This window comes from Lonchura striata, chromosome 1 (assembly GCF_050655825.1).
Source record: "Lonchura striata isolate lonStrDom1 chromosome 1, ASM5065582v1, whole genome shotgun sequence".
Classification (NCBI taxonomy): domain Eukaryota; kingdom Metazoa; phylum Chordata; class Aves; order Passeriformes; family Estrildidae; genus Lonchura; species Lonchura striata.
In genome coordinates, this window is record NC_140703.1 from 15,183,061 (window position 1) to 15,197,688 (window position 14,628).

At 41.6% G+C, this 14,628-nt stretch overlaps 1 protein-coding gene across 4 annotated transcripts in view; it reads right to left on the minus strand.

The window, feature by feature from the left end:
• Positions 1 to 14,628, minus strand: part of LOC116184216 (cell surface glycoprotein CD200 receptor 1-B-like) — a 30,365-nt gene that overhangs the window by 6,973 nt on the left and 8,764 nt on the right. For 3 of the 4 annotated variants that reach the window (XR_014949946.1, XM_085559956.1, XM_085559807.1), the window contains exons 2-8: positions 13,403 to 13,531; positions 9,690 to 10,092; positions 9,018 to 9,126; positions 3,745 to 3,826; positions 2,711 to 3,019; positions 1,661 to 1,909; positions 523 to 642 (exon numbers count right to left, since the gene is read on the minus strand). Coding sequence is in view for 3 of the 4 variants with exons in the window: in XM_085559956.1 (XP_085416082.1) it covers positions 523 to 642; positions 1,661 to 1,909; positions 2,711 to 3,019; positions 3,745 to 3,805 (739 nt within the window). In the remaining variant the exon portion in view is untranslated. Of the gene's footprint in view, positions 1 to 522; positions 643 to 1,660; positions 1,910 to 2,710; positions 3,020 to 3,744; positions 3,827 to 6,095; positions 8,998 to 9,017; positions 9,127 to 9,689; positions 10,093 to 13,402; positions 13,532 to 14,628 lie in introns of those variants that run through there. The other variant, XM_085559886.1, reaches the window with a different exon arrangement.

The window sequence follows — 14,628 nt, forward strand, 5'->3', positions numbered from 1 at the left end:
TTGCATTTAGTGTGAGAAATTAAACAAATCAGCTGTCTAATATACCCAATGCACAATTATCTGAAAGATATCAAACTATGTACACTTGGCCTAATCTTACACTTGCTCAAGGGAAAACTTATCACTGCTCATGGAAAGAGATCATTTGTGTTTAGTCATTACTTTATAAACTGTCATTCTTAAGTATAGAATTTCATGCTAGTAAATGCAGGGCAAACAAAATCATTCTAAAAACTCAGAGCCTTTTAAACTAAAAACAGACAGAACACTTTTCATCTGCATGAATCTCTGACATGTCTGTAATGCACTAATACCACAATACTTATGGCTCTTTCAAAACTCCAGACTTATTTTAAATTGCTACCCCTTGTTTCATTATGACTTCTCCAAAAGGACAGTGCATATGAACATTTTCCTCCTTGCCTCCCACTCCCTCTCAGTCTCAGCAATAAAGTGCATATCCTTTTACCTGCACATAGTCAGCAATGGGATTGCAATGTATTTCAGATTCAAAGGACTCACCTCTGCGCCTGAAAATCAAGCATAAAGGCACACCAATGACAGCAACGACACCTGCAACTGCTCCTGTCAGGATGTAGAGAAGCCTATGGGAGGTTGTTCTGGTTTGAAGGACAGAGGAGTCTGAGCAATGAGAAAAAAGAGCAAGTTACAGAGCTAGATTCAGTATCCATGAATTTGTGACAGAACTGCCTACCTTGTCTGGAAGAAAAAGCTAATCCTCTGCTTTCAAACAAAGCAGAAAGATGAGAAGTCTGGATGCCAACCAGCAATAAGAAGCTGCCTCACATCCCAGTCATTTGTGTGTACATGCAAACACATTTTCATTTTCAACTCATCTGCCTCTACAGTCTCATTTTCTTCAAGTACTACTAGCCTCGAACAACTGAGCAGCCATCCCTGCAAAATGCTGTTATTGATGACTGGTTTATGCTGATTTCTGTTCTTCATGCCTTTACTAGTAGAGATATTTTGGTGATATGAGCTCTTTACCTGCTCTTACAAATCCTACTGCGATAGACTTCCAACAGGTCCAGCACAGCCACAGAAGCTGAATTTTAGCCTTTACTACCTTTGCAAGTCACAGGCAGATATGCTCCAAGGAAATTTTCTCCAGACCATCACTACTGTGGAAAAGCTGGACAAAATGTTGTGGGGAAGATGCTTTTCTATTCTTTCTTGTTTCTTGCTATCCTACTCTGATTTGAGTGGCAAGAAATTACTTTCTCTCAAGTCTCTTTTGCCTATGACAGTAATTGGTGAATGATCTCTCCCTGTCTTCACCTTGACCCACGAGCTGGCCATTGTGTTTTTCTCCCTGTCTTGTTGAAAAGGAGGGAGCAATAGAGCAGCTTGGAGGGCACTGGGAACCAGCCAAGGTGAACCCACTGAAAGCAGAATAAGCAATTCTTGTAAACAGAACAGGAACTGAAAGAAAAACAAGCCAAATTTTCTCTCTACAGTGCCACAAAGCATTTGGTTTCAAAATTATTAATTTATCTCTCAACATGCACTAGGACTTCACCTCATAACCACACTAACCTAGTTCCAGGGCCCTCGCGTTTAGTGGGAAGAGCTGCACAGAACAGCAGAGAGGAGCCCAAGACATAATGAAAAGCAATCACAAAATAACATTATTTACATTTCAGGTCAATGACCAGAGTCTGGTTCATGGCTGCATGGGTGACCTGGCAGGTGACAGAAGGAAATGAGCTGTTGGTCCAGCCAAAGTAGCTCACTCTGGTCACTGTTCCATTGGGGTGCTGGAATTCTTCCTCAGAGCTGTGATTGCTTGCAGGGATCCAGGAGATGTCAGCAGCTGGCTTTCCTGCAGATGCCTGGCAGGCAGCCACCCTGCTCTCATCACGGGTCAGAGTCACCATAGGAGGGACTGCAGAAGAAATTTTAAAAAGCCACAACCATTATTTCTATTCATATTTTATATTTCTATTTAGTATAAAATCACCAACTGAGAAACCGACAAACTGGTGATATTTTTTAGATTGTATAACAAATTAGTGAGATTTTAAAATAATTTGAAATATTAGCACCCCTTAAAGGAAAAAAAAAAAAAACATCAAAAAGTCCAAGGTGGACACCTCAAAAACTAGCTGGCTGCATCTAAAGTACTGCTTCCTCCTGTTTGCCAAAAGGTGATGACAGATTAACAGGAGATGGGATGACAGAGAGGGGTGGATTCAATAAATATTTTCAACTTGACTGATGAAAAGGCAGATTGCTGAAGATTCAGGTACAATATTTAGGAGTTTGGATATGTAGAATCAAAAATCTGATAGTAGGGAAATAAAAGAGGAATTGGGCAAAAGTCTTCTGCTTGAAGTCCAGCAACTCGTTCTGCATTTGGCAAAACGGGGAAAGGTTTGCACAACACCTAAACATTTATCAGAAAGGCACAATTCTGAAGGGAACAACAAAAAAAAATGAAAGCAAACTAATAAAAGAACCCAACCAAAAAAAAAAAAAATCAAGTGACTAAAATTAGTAATCACAATCATAGAGTTAAAAATTAATTTCTTATCTTTTTCAGTTATATTGAGATGATTTAACTAATATAGCCAAAACACAAAATCTTCCTGTGTTTTTTTATTCACTATGCTTCCAAATATTCTTTTGTTCCTGCCTATGTTGCAAATAAACTAATTTAACTTTTATTTTAGTGTTGCAGTCTTACCTATTACAATCAGAGAAAAGAGAAAATGAAAATTCCCTTCACTGTTGGCAAATTCACAGGTGTAAATTCCCTCATCCCCAAGGTTCACAGGGTAAATACGAAGTGCAGGGTCAGTGACAGGTGAATATTTCCACGTGATCCTCTCACTGCAGTTCAGCCTTCTTGTCTCATTCTGATCCCTTCTATAGGACAAGCAGTAGCAACTTTTGCAATTCCTCTTCCATGTCACCAGCAGCAAAGGCACCTTGGAGATGTTGGGGCAACTCAGCACAACTTCATGGCCAGCCTCTACACTCACCCTTTTGTGAGCTGCATAAGATGAAATAAAAATACACTAAAAAGATGCTACAGTCATTGTAAAAGGACAGAAAACTTTTGGCTTCAGCACCTTTCAAAATAGACTTCCTGACTGTACTGGCAGCCTTGGGACATATTAGCATTAAACTTCCAGATCCACCTTCCTGAAGTTTGGAAGTGGAGTGGAGATGATGCCATTTTGCTGTGGACAGTGATGCTGCAAGTCCTCCACCTTTATTTTAGGTAACAAATTTCTATCACTTTTATGTAGGCTTTGAAAAATTGATGGGGCAGGCAAAATTCACTCTTAAGGGAAAGGAAGCTACTTTTAAAAATTTATTGCGTTCCTGAATTAGGTGCCTTGCTTCAAGTGCCAGTAAAACCCAGAATAGCTTTGGAACACACACCTGTGGCACGGTTAAAACCAGCATCACTTGGAGCAGAAGTTTAGTAAGAGATATATGTGGATCCCTTTTATTCCAGAAATCATAGCTCTCCTGCCCTTGTCCCAGCTGAACAGATGTGTCTTTAGATGACCAGTTTTGGATTCCTATCAGATTTATCATTCTGTAAGGCACGCAATTATTTTGCCTGCCAAGGTGACATTACTCTTTCCATTCCTACTAAACAATAGGCAAAATTTGCTCTGGTGTACTATGAAGTTTCAATGTCCTGGCAAGTTGGAAATGCAGAGTACCAAACAGTGCTACATGTAGTTTTGCATCTTTCTCACTTACCTTCAACCAGATTGATTAGCAAGAAAAGGAGCACAGCCAGAACTGCCCATTTCTGAGCCATCTTCAGCAGAAGGAATCAACCCTGCAGAAAATGAAGGCAAAGAAAATGGCATATAGTCACAAAGGGTTGTGCTCATCACTTCAAAGAGAACATGTAGTAAAACCCCTGTTTCCTTTGAAAGCAGTTCTAAACAAGACCCCATGTCAAGTGCCACTCTTGCAGTGAAGAAAGTAAAGCAAAAACAGGGTTAATTTTTTTTAAAAAAGAAAATAAAGACAAAACAAACAAACAAACACCCAAACAAGCTACTGTTTATAAAGAGTTTTTTAAATCCTGGATCTCTGGTACCACTCAGGATCTAGACTGCATCAACTATTTGGCAAAGAAATTATTCCTAGCCTTTGCATGCCTTTAATTTCTTGCAGAGTAGCTCCCCTTTTGGAGCAGAACAAAAAGAGCAGCCCTCCTATTGCAAGGGATCAAAACCATATGAATTTGTTTCTTCCTTTCATAGGCAGGGTGAACTAAAGAGGCATCTAGTAACTCCTGCTATTCTACAACTATCTAAACCTTTTAACAAACCACGTCGTATAAATGCTGCCATTTCTATCTCTTTAATATTTTACTTTCTGAATCAGGCACCCACAGCTAGAGATGATTGGAAAATCGTGCTCCCATCCCATGGGAAATACTGACACAATGTTTTCATTCCCAAGTCAAAATCCAAGATGCAAGCAGACAAGCAAACACCTCTGTGCAATGGCTGATTCAGAAATGTCATATTTGTAGTAACAGGACTTTCCTTGAGGCTTGTTTGGATCACACACTGTTCACACCCTTATTCAAACACAACCAAGTTTCCCAGCACGTGCTGGGAGGAGAGGGAAAGGCACCCAGAGACCTGAATCCTCATCTGGTACCAGCTGCCATTAAAGTAACAACCTTCAATTATGCAGCATTAAAGATTTCATTTTAAATACGAAACAATCCAAGAGAGGCTGTCAGGTATAGAGGAGAGAAGCCACAACACTGCCACAAGTGTGGCACAGGAAGAACAAATGCTGCCACAGGCACGAGAGGCAAGAGATGGTGTTTTCCTTAACACAGGGTGATACAAGTGCGTGTTCAAGTCACTGAATCACAGAATGGTTTGGGTTGGAAGGGACCTTAAGTATCTTCCAACTTCCAACCCACTGCCATGGGCCCTTCCACCAGACCAGGCTGCTCAGAGCCCCATCCAACCTGACCTGATCACTTCCAGGGATGAGGCATCCACAGCTTCTCTGGGTAACCTGTTCCAGCACCTCACCACTCTCAATAGAATTGCATTCCTCAAAGAATTGTTTTGCTCACAATTCTAACAAAGAATTGTGATGCATCTGGATGAAAAGCTTTCATTACCACCTGGTAAAAATGTCAATACAATCACTCCGATCTATATTCTGCTACTGATGTGTAACAAGCAAGGTAATTCTTACATTAAAAGCACCTCAAATTACATTGTCATTCACATAAAATCTTTGCCATAAAGGAAATATTTTGGTTTGTTTCATTTTATTCAGTGCTGTCAGAAATTTTGGGATTTTTTTCTTTGCAATTTGGATATATTATGCATGTAAAAGTTGCTTCCAATCAAAAAAGTCTGAAACTTTGAAAACTGATTTTTTTAAACCAAAAATAATTTAAAATATACATTTTGACCAGACTTATGTACTGAATGTACTGAACTTGACCCAATTTGCAAAGATTTTCTCAGTCCTTTCAAAAGGAAAGTAAAAGAAAAAACAACAAACCTTCCGCAATTTCTTTCAGCAAATTCAGTATTCACCGATTTTGATGGGTCCATAAATATTCATAACAGAATATTGTCATATTGGAACTTGTCCCAGAGAAGTATCTTTTTTTTTTTAATGCATACAAATCTCATATATGCCATTTATTTGCTCAAAAGAACAGGCATTAATAATTAAAAATGGGACCTTACAGAAAGAAGAGAGTATATGACTCTGTTTAAATATTCATGTGTGAAAGGCAGAATTTAATCTGCAATTTTTAAAATTCACAACCCTTGAACAGTTGTGCCTCTGAGCAAGAAGGAATTCTCAAAGTCCAAAACCGAACAACCAAGCAGAGATGAATCAAACCCATTTAAAAGTAGCAAACGAATATGGCTTGCCTTGTGTTATTGCCTTTGATGGAATTAAAATGCCTCAACGGCCGCATTAAAATAAATTAAATTCTTTTCCTCAGCCTCGGTGGCGGTGGCTGGCACAAGACCGTGCGATGCGTGTGCCGCTCTTCCCGCTCGGATCCATCCCAAGGAGAGCTGAGGCTGGGGAGATGCACTCACTTGACAGGCCAAGAGGAGCCTCCTCACCCTGGAGCCTGGCAGGGGAGCAGCAGCAGCTCCAGCGTGTTCCGATTCTCCTGCTGGGCTGAGCAGGGAGACTTCAGCACCCGCAGCCGCTCCCACGGGATCCCAGGCCTGAGGGCTGATTCCAGGGCAGCTCCTGCACACCAGGGAACTGCAGGGATGTACCTGGAGCTGCCCTCCCTCTCTGACCCCACCAGGGGCCCAGGTATAGCTGCAAACTATCTCAGTTGAGGAGATTCCATCCCTGCGTTCAGCTGTGTGCTTTCATTGGTTTCTTTTTGTTGTTGCTTCCGAGACCTTAACATAGCAGCTGATTTTTCTTAAAGACAGATAAAGCCTCCACCCCCCTCCCCCCTTGAAAGAGATGCCCTGAAGAGGATGTGGCAGAGTTAAATTGAGAGAAACAAACTGCTTTGTGACATGCGAACAAGTCACAGCCTTAGCTGTCTGTTGTTACACGCCAGCCACAAGCCTTGAGCTATGCAATGCACCAACTTAAAACCAGGCAAATGCATGCAATGTCCAACATGACTTAAATATTTGCTAACACAACCTGAAAAAGGAAAAGGTCAGGTATGCATCAGTGCATCAGTTGTCACCACAACTTTTTGAAGGATAACCAGTATGTCACAGAGCCATTCCCATGTTTAACTCAGCAAAATATGGTTCTGTTTTGAAGTGAAAGCACATTTTAAAGAGTACAAAAGACCCTGCCTTAGCAGGGTGTCTGTTCTGTGTAAGATGTGTCTTTAGGAAAGGAATGGTTGGGAGGGATGGCAAGAAGAGAAGCCATGGCACACATCTGTATCAACTCTCTTGCTTCCTCTTACAAGGATAAGGATTTGCTCTGCAAATCAAGGCTATATTATTTAAAATCCAAACCCACAATTTTGGCAGTCAGAGCAGCAGCAGTGTCTTCTAAGCAGTATTTGATGTTTCTACCTCATCACCAAGACTACACAGCACCCAACTCAAAAGCCTGCAGTTTTTCTGAAGTGAGAGATGTTGGCTATGCTGTATTTTCAACATGCCCAGGTCAGGCTCTTCTGCTCTCTTTCTCCCTACCAATGGTCCTCTGCTGGGAATTCCTCAAGTCCCTCCACTGAAAAAATAGCAACAAAATACAGCAAGACTTTGAATGCCCTCTGTGGAAGACAAAAGGGGCAGCAGGTAGATATTCCCAAAGCTGAAAATGGAAAGCTCTGGGGGGAGAGGAGAGGCTGTGTTCTTTCTCTCTTCTTAGGCATCTTCCTTAGTCATCTGTGGCTCGCCCCTGACAATGCTGCTGGGTAATGGACCTCTGCTTCGACTTTGGAGCCTCCTAGTATTTTTATTCTCTTAAAGATACCCTGGCCCTAAAAACTGATCTCTGAATTCCTCTACTAGCACAGCAGAAGACTTTTAGCTCTGTCAGGGACTGATGGATCAGAACCTCCATAGTGCATTTTCTCCTCAGACTCCCTGTTTGTCTCACAGCTGATGGCACCTGTTGAAGCTAGACATTATTTGAAATTTAGTCTATCCAGTTTGTAAGCTAGTTTAATTCAGTTCCAAACTACAAAGCTTTCTCTGCAAAATGGGAAATAGAGGGTGGATGGCTTTCTGAAAGAGAGAATTATCCTAATAGAATGAGCTCTCAAAACAATCACAAGCAAGTCATACAAAACAACTGTAAAATTACAGTGTTTAGGTAAATATATACCTAAAGGCAAATAGTTTTGAAATTTCCTCCACAGCAAGGCAGAGATTTGTGCCATCTATTGAATTCATCAAGATACCAGTATTTAGAGTAATACCAACATTACAAAGTGTGTATTTTTCCCCAGGGGAAAAAAGTTTGTCATATATAGTAGCTGTAATTCCAGAAAGCAGTTGGGCATCTCCCCTCTTCTCAGATATATTTACCTTTTTATCACTAGCTTGTCTGGAAAATAGTTTAGTGAAGTTATTGCACAAGCCAAGGCATATTCTTCACACCTGTAGCTGCCTTGCAGCCACTCCCTCAGGGAGTAATCCACTGTTGGGAAGGGGGAGTAGGAGCAAAGAATGAGAACACCACCCCTGGTAGCTCATTCTCTTCTTTCCAGAAAGGGAGAAGAAATTTGCTTTCCATTTTATGTGGAAAAAACCCAGTTCTTGTACCTAACACCTTGACTTTCTCAGGTATAAACCATCTGTGGCTCTCACCAATGTCAGCAAACAGATGGGGAAAAGCCCTACTGATAATGAAGCCTGTAAAACATGACACTTCCATGTTAAAATATCCAGAGGCAATTATATCACAATTTTCAGAGATCAAGGAAATGTATTTCTTTTTTAATCGTAGGTCATTAACCTCAGGAGCTTCTCGCACATCCCAATACTGCAGCAGACAAATCTACCTACCACACATATGTTAATGATCTTAACTGCTTTAACTCCTGCCCCTTGTGGGCCTACTGTTTTTGCTGCTGATTTCCCAGAAAAAAAAACTGGGAATTAGCAACCCACAAGTGTAATTACAGCTTTCAGGACTGTGGCTAACCAGAGGAAAAGTCTTCCATACAAGTATTCAGAGATGAGCAGAGAGGAGATGGTTTATAGCTTGATGTTTAACTTCTTTAGTAAGCATCAGGAAGTATCTCAGGCTCCCTAGATGAAGGTTTCCTCCCCATCTTTCAGTCAGAGGTACTGGCCTCCCACTCCACAGCCAAACACGATGGAATTGCACCACACATCCCAAACTGCACATAAAGAAGCTACAAACCTCCAGTAATTCCTGCTTTAAAAAGAACAGAAATAGCAGAATACCTGGTGCATAGCAGAAATAAAATCCCAGGTAGTCCTTCCTCACCCATCAGCCAGTCCTACCTGGAGCATCACTAACTGTGGTTTGGGCAGTGCCAAGCAGGGACTTACCTGACCTCTCTCCTTCAGCTCTTCACTGCTCCTTCTCCTTCACACTTCAGGGAACATAATTTTCTCTGAAATCTACAGCTTCCCCATTCCATGGACAGCTGTGAAGAACCTGAAAGAAGCCCCAGGAATCCCCATCAGCTGGGAGACAGCTTCCCCAGCCTCAAGGAGCTGCATCCTCCACCCTCATTGGAGTCATTGCATAGATATGTATTTTACTTATTTATATATTTAAGGAAGGGACAAAAAGTCCCCTGTGTTTATAGAGCAGCTAGATCAACACTTATAACTATGAAATACATTCTGCTATTGTATGACAAAGGAGGAAGAGTTTTCTTTCATTTCCCCTTCTGTATTTTTTTTTTTACAAGTGGAATAAATTGGTTGTATAACAGAATGTACCTAAAATAGAAACCAACATCTATATTGGAAAAAACTACACATCCCACCTCTCAAATACCAAGTAAAGTCGTGACACCAGGGTCAGGATGCCATTTATCACTGCCTACACTCTTTTGGTGTGGCATAATACACCAAAGGGGACTCTTGTCCTTTTTCCTTCCTCACCACATAGGTTTCTTTGCTGTCATAGACTCCCTTTTCTCATGAGCCAGACAGCTCCATGTCAGTGATGTAGAAAAACTTTCCCTGGTGGTTTCCAGTAAAACTTCTCACCTCATTTCTTTTCTGGTTACCAGCACTTCTGGCAGATTTTAAGCTCTGTTTGAGGCAGGATGATGTAGGAGAGTGGAGCAGCTGGGAGAAGTCCTACAACATGTCCTTATTCAGGTTTCTGCTAAGCAAACTTCCTCCATATTTTGTAGTCCAGTGGTCTGCAGGTGAAAAGTACAGTATAAATTCAGGTAATCTTCCATAGATGTTAATGCTGTCATGGGACTGTGGGTATTGCTGATAAAAGATCTTTATTTTCTCATCTTCCCAGAATGGCTTAAAGTACAGCCCAGAGTGGAAGCTCCTGAGGACAGGGTGGCAGAGCTTCTCCAGGCTGGGAGAACATGCACATCGTTGTCTCCTGATTCACGTCCAAAGGCGCTGTGTGAAAAGTTGAGGCAGGGCACTATGACACAAATGAGAGAATGGGAAGTAAGATGCAAAAAACAAACACAAAAATGTCAGCTAGCACACAGAAAGCAGAAGTGTCAGACTCAGGAAGCCTCTAGCTCTCCACCTCATTCACTTTGCTGAATGCATTCCTGCCACAAACCAAAGCCTTTTTGTCACCCCTGCCCCCAGGCTATGTGCAAAACTACAGCCTGTGGCTGTGCCTGTGTACAGCTAAGAGCTCACTTAAAATACATGAAAAAACATGTCTTAATTTGCTAAAAGTGTCTGTGCTGTGGCCATGTCTATGTGTATTGCTACATACATTAATACTTTTTTAAATCATTATATAGAGGTACAACTTTATGCACACACTTGGAGCTGCTGCAGTCACAGCCATCTGATGCAGCAGGAAAAGTTAATTGGCTTTTTTCAAAGTCTCCTCCACTAGAAACCTGAGTTCTGCACATTGATTCCACATTGTTTGTTATCAGGGCTAGTTTATGGCTTTTGTAATTTAAAAATGCATCCAAAGGGATAAACTAGAGGCAACTTTGAACTATAGAGGCTTCCAACAAACCTCTTTGAGAGGATGATCTTCCCCAAAGAAGATAATTCTTCATGTAAAAGAAGAAGACCTGTGGACAACTGATGGCATTGTACATGGGGGTTACCTGCAACTGAACAATGAAGGAAACAACCTCACTCAAAGTCCAGGTTCAGTGAGTCCAGCACCTCTACTCCATCAGGGTTATGTATGTGTGCTGCAAAACTCCTCCAAAGTAGTTTTAATGCAGTTAACAAGGGCATAAGGATTATATGGTGTGAGGGATCCTGGCTGAATGCATACCTGGACAGTTAGCTTGAAAATCCATTTTCACTTAAAACAACATTTGATCTGGAAGCTTTGGACTAACAGTCTCTATTTCTTTATAGGCTCTAGAGACATGTATTACACAATGTACTCAAAGTTGTTGTTTGCTTGTTTACACAGGGCAGTTCTGAGATAAAGAACTGCCATTCTTTCCTGTGAAACAGGGGGGTGGGATTGCCCTGGCATGGGACAAGAAACAGGCACTATAGATTGCTGAGCAGGTCCTGAAAGAAAACCCAGCTCTGGCTCTACCATTGTCAAGGACAAGAGAGGTCATACAGACTTGTGCAAGAGAATTTTATTTGGGGAAATTAGTGTTTTCTTACTACTGAAGGACACTCACAGAACGCCTCCCCAGCGCTCCTTGAGCTGATATGATTTAAAAATGCTCATTGAGCCTTGGCCTTGATGAGCTGCATCTGGGCTGAGCTTCTCTTGAGCTTATCAGAAACTTTGTCTGTTCCAGGAGCTAGTGCTGTCTAGCAAGCTTTTGGTTTTTAACAAACAGCTTTGGAATCTTATTTTTCTTGCCCAAATAACAACCTGGGTTTAGGCCTAAGCCATTGGCCAAGTCTGGGCCCAAGTTTGACAGTGCAGACCTCCCTGAACACTGGGAGGGCATTCCTTATTCCTTTCTATATAATTTTTCCCCTTTTCCTTGCCTAGATCAGTGTAGATCATTTGTCGAGGATTTTAATTTTAGATTGATTGATTTTCTATTTCAGGATTATTTTTCTCTGTGCTTTAACCATCTAGTAAGCAATAGAGTGAACCTTGCCAATGCCTTTTTGCACACTTTAATATTAAACCTGCTTTTGCCAACTCCTTTGATTCTTTGAGCCACCTAAAACACTCATTTTTGACCAAAAATTAGCAATTTCTTGTTACTCAAGGCTAGTCACATCACAGAATTCCTAGTCTTGTTTATGTGTTTTCCAAAACAGAATGTGCCTCTATAACAGCTGATGTTCCCAACAGACAGAACGCACAGGTATTTGGAGCTGGGATTTCAGTAGGTGTGTTCATGTTAACAGTTACCATGGATATACACTGATGCTCCCTCCCTCAATGTAAAATGTCTCTCTGGTGTCTTATTACTCACAGACCTTCTGCAAGCACCTTGTTTTTATCACCCTTCAGCTCAAGGACTCGTATTCACAGTTGTTGTAAAGCAGGATATTTGGAAGCAGCTTCTATGCTTATACACAGCATAGAATACTGAATGCCAAGGAGTTAAAAATCCCCCTGAGCTCAAGAGAACTGCCTCTTTAAAATTCCTACATCATCTTCTAGTGCCTTGCAAAAACAACAAAAAAAAATTCTCCTTAGTCTCTCCACAGCTATTCCTCGTAGTTGCCAGGAGGTGGAAACATAGCTACACCAAGCTAGGGAGAAGCGTGGATTTGATGTGCAGTTGTACAGCGTGCTGCCTGCTGAAGAAAGGTGCTAAAAATATCTGCAGTCCAAACTGGCTCACAGGAGCCCAAAATACAGCATCATACAATGCTCCCTGAGCCCCTCCACATCCCTTTCCCCCACCTAGCAGGACATCTCTACTGCTTGCTAAGGGCACCCTTCAAGCAGCTGGTTCTGCCAGATGTGACTTACACGTTTATTTCAACAGGAATCCAAAAATCAGAAAATCAGGCTGCCTGTGATTGAAAGGCTCCCACAGCAGCAGCCATTGCAGCCCGTCAGAACTAATGAACATCAGATCCCTTGCAAAGTGACAAGGAGATAAATTTTCACTTGGTCTGTGTGTCTGCTTTGACACTCAAAAACATTACACACGTGTCCAAGTATGAAAAACATGGCAGAGAACAGCAGTGCTCATCAGACAAGCCTTAATCACCACAGGAACAGCTACTGGTGTAACCATCTTCCCCTTGTCATTTGGTACCACATTTTAAGGCCTGAGAGGGAAATCCTTTCACAGAAGGCAAACGTACATCAATACTTGGAAAAGGGGAGAGGGACACAGCACTGTTAAAAGGCTGCAGACAAAATCAGCTTTCAAAATTTCACAGAGTTGGGTAGAACATCACAACTTATTTTGGTTTTGTATGAGAGTGAGTTTGACACTAACTTCATTTCTGTTTCCTGTGCATTCCCCACCTTTAGCTCATCCCACTGAGAATGTTCTCAGCTTTCTCAGAGCAAGCTGAAGAGCACAGAGGATGGACTAGAAATGAGACAGAAGATATTTCAGAGGAGAGAACAACACAGGAAAGCCTTCTTCATGCAGAGAGCAGTAGAAGAAAGGAGAAAACCTCCCTGCAAGGAGAAGCAGGTCCCAGAAAGTACAGCTGGAAAAAAAAAAATGGGGAAGGGATGTCAATGAATATACAGACAATTCCAGAAATCCACCCAAGAGACTTGCAATTTTATAAAATCAATCATACACCTTATTTTCAGAAAAAAAATATTAAAATATATGTATATATTGTCTTACCTTTGACATAGAAAATTATCCAGGATATGATGACCACAGCCCACATCTTTTCCAGCCCATAATCCACTCTCACAGCTCTTTCCATTCCAGGTAACCTCTGTGCTCTCTTTGGAATTGGCAATGCCGCACCTGTTATCACAATGACAAACATGCAAGTAAAAGTCTGCTGAACTGCATCTTTTCTTGCCTAAAAAACTGGTGTCAAAAAGGTGACTGAAGGCATAATTCTCATTTTATTTTTTGCCAAAATATTTTGGAGAAAACTTTAAGAAGGAGAAAGAAAGGTGAATATAAATCCCTAAGTTTTAACAAAGCTGGGGAACAGCTTGGAAGGAATGTGAGCTGCTTTCTCAGCCCAACACACATCAGAATCAACCCAAAAAGCTCTGGGAGCTCACCACCTTGGCCACTTAGGCCAAATAGATATTTCCTTTTGCTGGGGGTATGGAGCTGAAGTCACTGGGTACAAGTAGAGGACAGCACACCTTGTGACTAGTTAAGTCACTTAGGGAAATGATTGCACAGGGGCACTGCCACTGTGTGTTTCAGGCTCCCCAGCCTTTCTGCATAATACCTTTTTTCTCTTCTAACCAATGAAGCAGAAGCATTAAAAAGGCACCTCAAAAAGAACAATTAACTCCCAGCAGTGGCTGCCATACATGAAGTCACACTCCCCCTAAAGCACCAATCCTCCCTGAGTTCTACTTGCACAAAAAATGAATTCCAGAGGTGATAAGGCCAGGCTGTTTGCACATACAAAGCTCTTAAATGAAGAAAATTCATAGCTCTCTGTCTTAGGTAAAATAACTTTGCTGCCTGTGAATGCAGCTATGGCTATGAACCCAGAAGAAATGCTAGGTGAGCTGGAGTAGACCTGCATCTAACCCAAGACTAACACACATTTTCCCACCCTGCTTTTTTCACCCAAATTCTTTCAGCTCTGGTGACAGTGCTCAGAGCAGAAATCCCATGGGAAGTTATTTCCATCAGCTCAGAGAAATGCACAGCCAATCTAAAACAAATCCCTGACATTTTTCACGTGTCAACCTTGCGTTTAGCATGCACAGCTGAAGAGACAGAGGAGTATGAAACTTATTGCACATGTCACAGTGTGGCAGCAATCCATTTCAGTTTCACACCCTAGGAGGAGAGGATACATCTTCATGAACACGGCTTTCATCATGCAGAAATTTCTGCTGAGACACTACCGTGACACCTCCCAACTC